The following is a 2,814-nucleotide window of genomic DNA, read 5'->3' as shown; positions in this document are numbered from 1 at the left end:
CGTACAGCTCTAGGTGCACTATGACTGTTCATGACTTTGCGAGCCTCATAACCGGCCTTTATTTCTCAACAACAACAAATTATTACTATATCTTTCGTTTATTATGAACCAATAAAACAATACTGTACACCGTACTTTAAAAGCGTTAAAAAAGAAAAAAAACGTTTAAAAAAAAAAAAGCACTAATTCTCACTCGGTTATTTAAGTCAAACAGCGCTGAGAACGATTAGAACTTGGATGTGTGACTCGCTTAAAGAAAAAAAAAGAGGAAGAAGAAGAAGACGACTTCATGCGTAAATTTGAAATCGCTTTGCCGCATAACGAAAATACCGACATACTTCGCTGTGTCGATTTTTTTCATGTCGCTCGTAAAAATTTTACTCTCATCACATTTTTCCAAACGCGCCAAAAGACGTAAAACTTCAAAAAGTTAACTAATGAAAAAAATTTTGATTTTACGATAGTGGTATCAAACTACTCCGGGTTTTACGATTTGGATATATACACTAACGTTTAGAGAACTTGTTTTCAAAAAAACTGGTGTGTTTGTACTTATGTACGCAAGTAAGAAGTTATACATTTTCTGTTTAACAAAAAATTTTCGTTCACAGTCTATACGTTTTAAAACGTTTCGCGTTTGTTTGCTGTAGATAGTTTTTTTTAGATACATTCTTGTAATGATAGTAAAAGGCATTACACTTCCCTGCATTAGTTTTACAATTCTCGAAAACTAAAAAAAGAATTAAAGTATATACTGATACTTGTCGAAAAAAGCTGCAAGAGATTATAGTTTAATATAAATTATTATAGAAAATAATTTATAAGTAACTAAAAAGCAATAATTTTTCAATTTTTTTGATAGAATATTATTGCATAATGTTTCTTCCAAATTTTAATAAAAAGAGACAGAGTCTTTAAAAATCTATTATAATTTCAGTATCATCGGTTTCTTCTTATCGTTGTTGAAAATAATACGTTCTCTCTTCCTTTAAAATGATGGATCATCTATGCGGAGAAAATAAGTTTTAGAATGCTTTAAATAAATATTTTTTTAAACAATTATAAAATATGTTTCTTACAAAAGCAAGTTTATTATTTTTACTTTTTAACTGATTCATGTATTAGGGGGACCGGAAAGTAATGTCGTTTCTGCGCATGCCAATACTTGATGTTCATTTGTCAGCTCATTGTTTGGTTCAGAGGCGTACCAAAGACATTGCGAGGTTATAGTGATTTCTTTACTTATAGACAATTGAATTACAATTTTTTTTGTAATTTTGGGTAAAATGGCCAGCCAAATACCAGAAGAGGTACACATCCGGCATTGCATGCTCTTTGAGTTTCGCAAGGGAAATAACGCAACAGTTGCTACCAAAAACATTTGCGATGTTTATCCAAATGCACTGGACATTCGTAAATGCCAAAGGTGGTTTTTCAAGTTCAAATCGGGTAATTTTGATCTTTCCGACTCGTATCGATCAGGAAGACCATCAGCGTTAGACAACGACGTGTTAAGGGCGGAAGTGGAAGCAAATCCGTGTCAGACGATCGAGGAATTGTCAAACAGTCTCAACCAACCTTGGTCGACCATCCAAGAACATTTGAAGCAGATTGGGAAAGTAAGCAGAGCAGGTGTTTGGGTCCCGCATAATCTGTCCGAACAGAATAAGGCTAACCGATCAATCACATGCAACTTATTGCTTCAACGACACAACACAGAAGCGTTTTTGATCGCTTGATCACAGGAGATGAGAAATGGGTCCTGTATGATAACCCAAAACGCAAAAGGCAGTGGCTCTCTCCAAATGAAATCCCTCGGAGTACTGCTAAGCCAGGTTTACACCCCAAAAAAGCGCTTTTGTGTGTTTGGTGGAGTATTCGCGGCATTGTTCATTTTGAATTACTGAAACCTGGACAAACTGTTACTGCAGACCTCTACAGCGAACAATTGCAGCGAGTCAATCAATCTTTAATTGAAAAGTGGTCAGCGATTGTCAACCGAAAAGGCGTCATTCTCCAACATGACAATGCAAGACCGCACTGCGCAAGGCGAACTCTAGAAAAATTAATGAATTGTGGTGGGAGGTGCTGCCTCATCCACCATATTCGCCCGATGTTGCACCATCGGATTTCCACTTATTCCGAGCGCTGCAACACTTTTTAAGTGGCAAAACATTTGCAAATTTGGATGATATCCAAAATGCCATCTCTAGATATTTTGCCGAAAAACCAATTAATTTTTATCGATCAGGGATTGAAAATTTACTCACTAGATAGCAAAAGGTTATTGACAATGATGGGGAATACATCATTGATTAAAAATAAAGACTCGTTAAAAATGTATGTGTTTGTATTTAGCGTAAGAAAACGACATTACTTTCCGGTCCCCCTATTATTGTTTATTTCTTGTAATTGTGATTATATTCTATTCGCATAATAATTAACATAGGATCTCTACGAAGTAGACAATAATTGAAACAAATCTTTACATTGTAAACTGTATAACTTCAAAAACTGAAAATATTGTTCATTTCTTTAAACAGGCGCTATTCCATACACAGCATATGGAACGTAATAAACAGGTAAAGGCGAGGTTAGGCTACCGATAATTTTATGTACAGATTTTAATTTTAATTTCAACTCTAAGAACTCTGATGTACTCATAAACTTTTTACTTGAAGATTTAAATATTTCAATAAATAATGAAAGAACATTTTCTACAATCCGATACGTTACTACAATTTTTTTTATTTTTTTTTTATTATAATTTTATGAATTTACAATCAATTCTCAGCGAGAATTAGGAGTAATATC

General features: G+C 34.0%; 1 protein-coding gene across 1 annotated transcript; it reads left to right on the top strand.

The window, feature by feature from the left end:
* The first annotated feature begins 1,286 nt into the window (after positions 1–1,286).
* On the top strand, positions 1,287–2,575 carry LOC122522758 (histone-lysine N-methyltransferase SETMAR-like). Its single transcript, XM_043644032.1, has 3 exons — positions 1,287–1,632; positions 1,746–2,078; positions 2,544–2,575. The coding sequence occupies exons 1-3, from the start codon at positions 1,287–1,289 to the stop codon at positions 2,573–2,575; spliced, it is 711 nt and encodes a 236-aa protein (XP_043499967.1).
* Positions 2,576–2,814: the final 239 nt, after the last annotated feature.

The sequence above is a fragment of the Polistes fuscatus genome, unplaced genomic scaffold (genome assembly GCF_010416935.1).
Source record: "Polistes fuscatus isolate 324 unplaced genomic scaffold, CU_Pfus_HIC Scaffold56, whole genome shotgun sequence".
Lineage (NCBI taxonomy): Eukaryota > Metazoa > Arthropoda > Insecta > Hymenoptera > Vespidae > Polistes > Polistes fuscatus.
The sequence above is the reverse complement of the archived record's forward strand: the minus strand, read 5'-3'. Positions and strand labels throughout refer to the sequence as shown.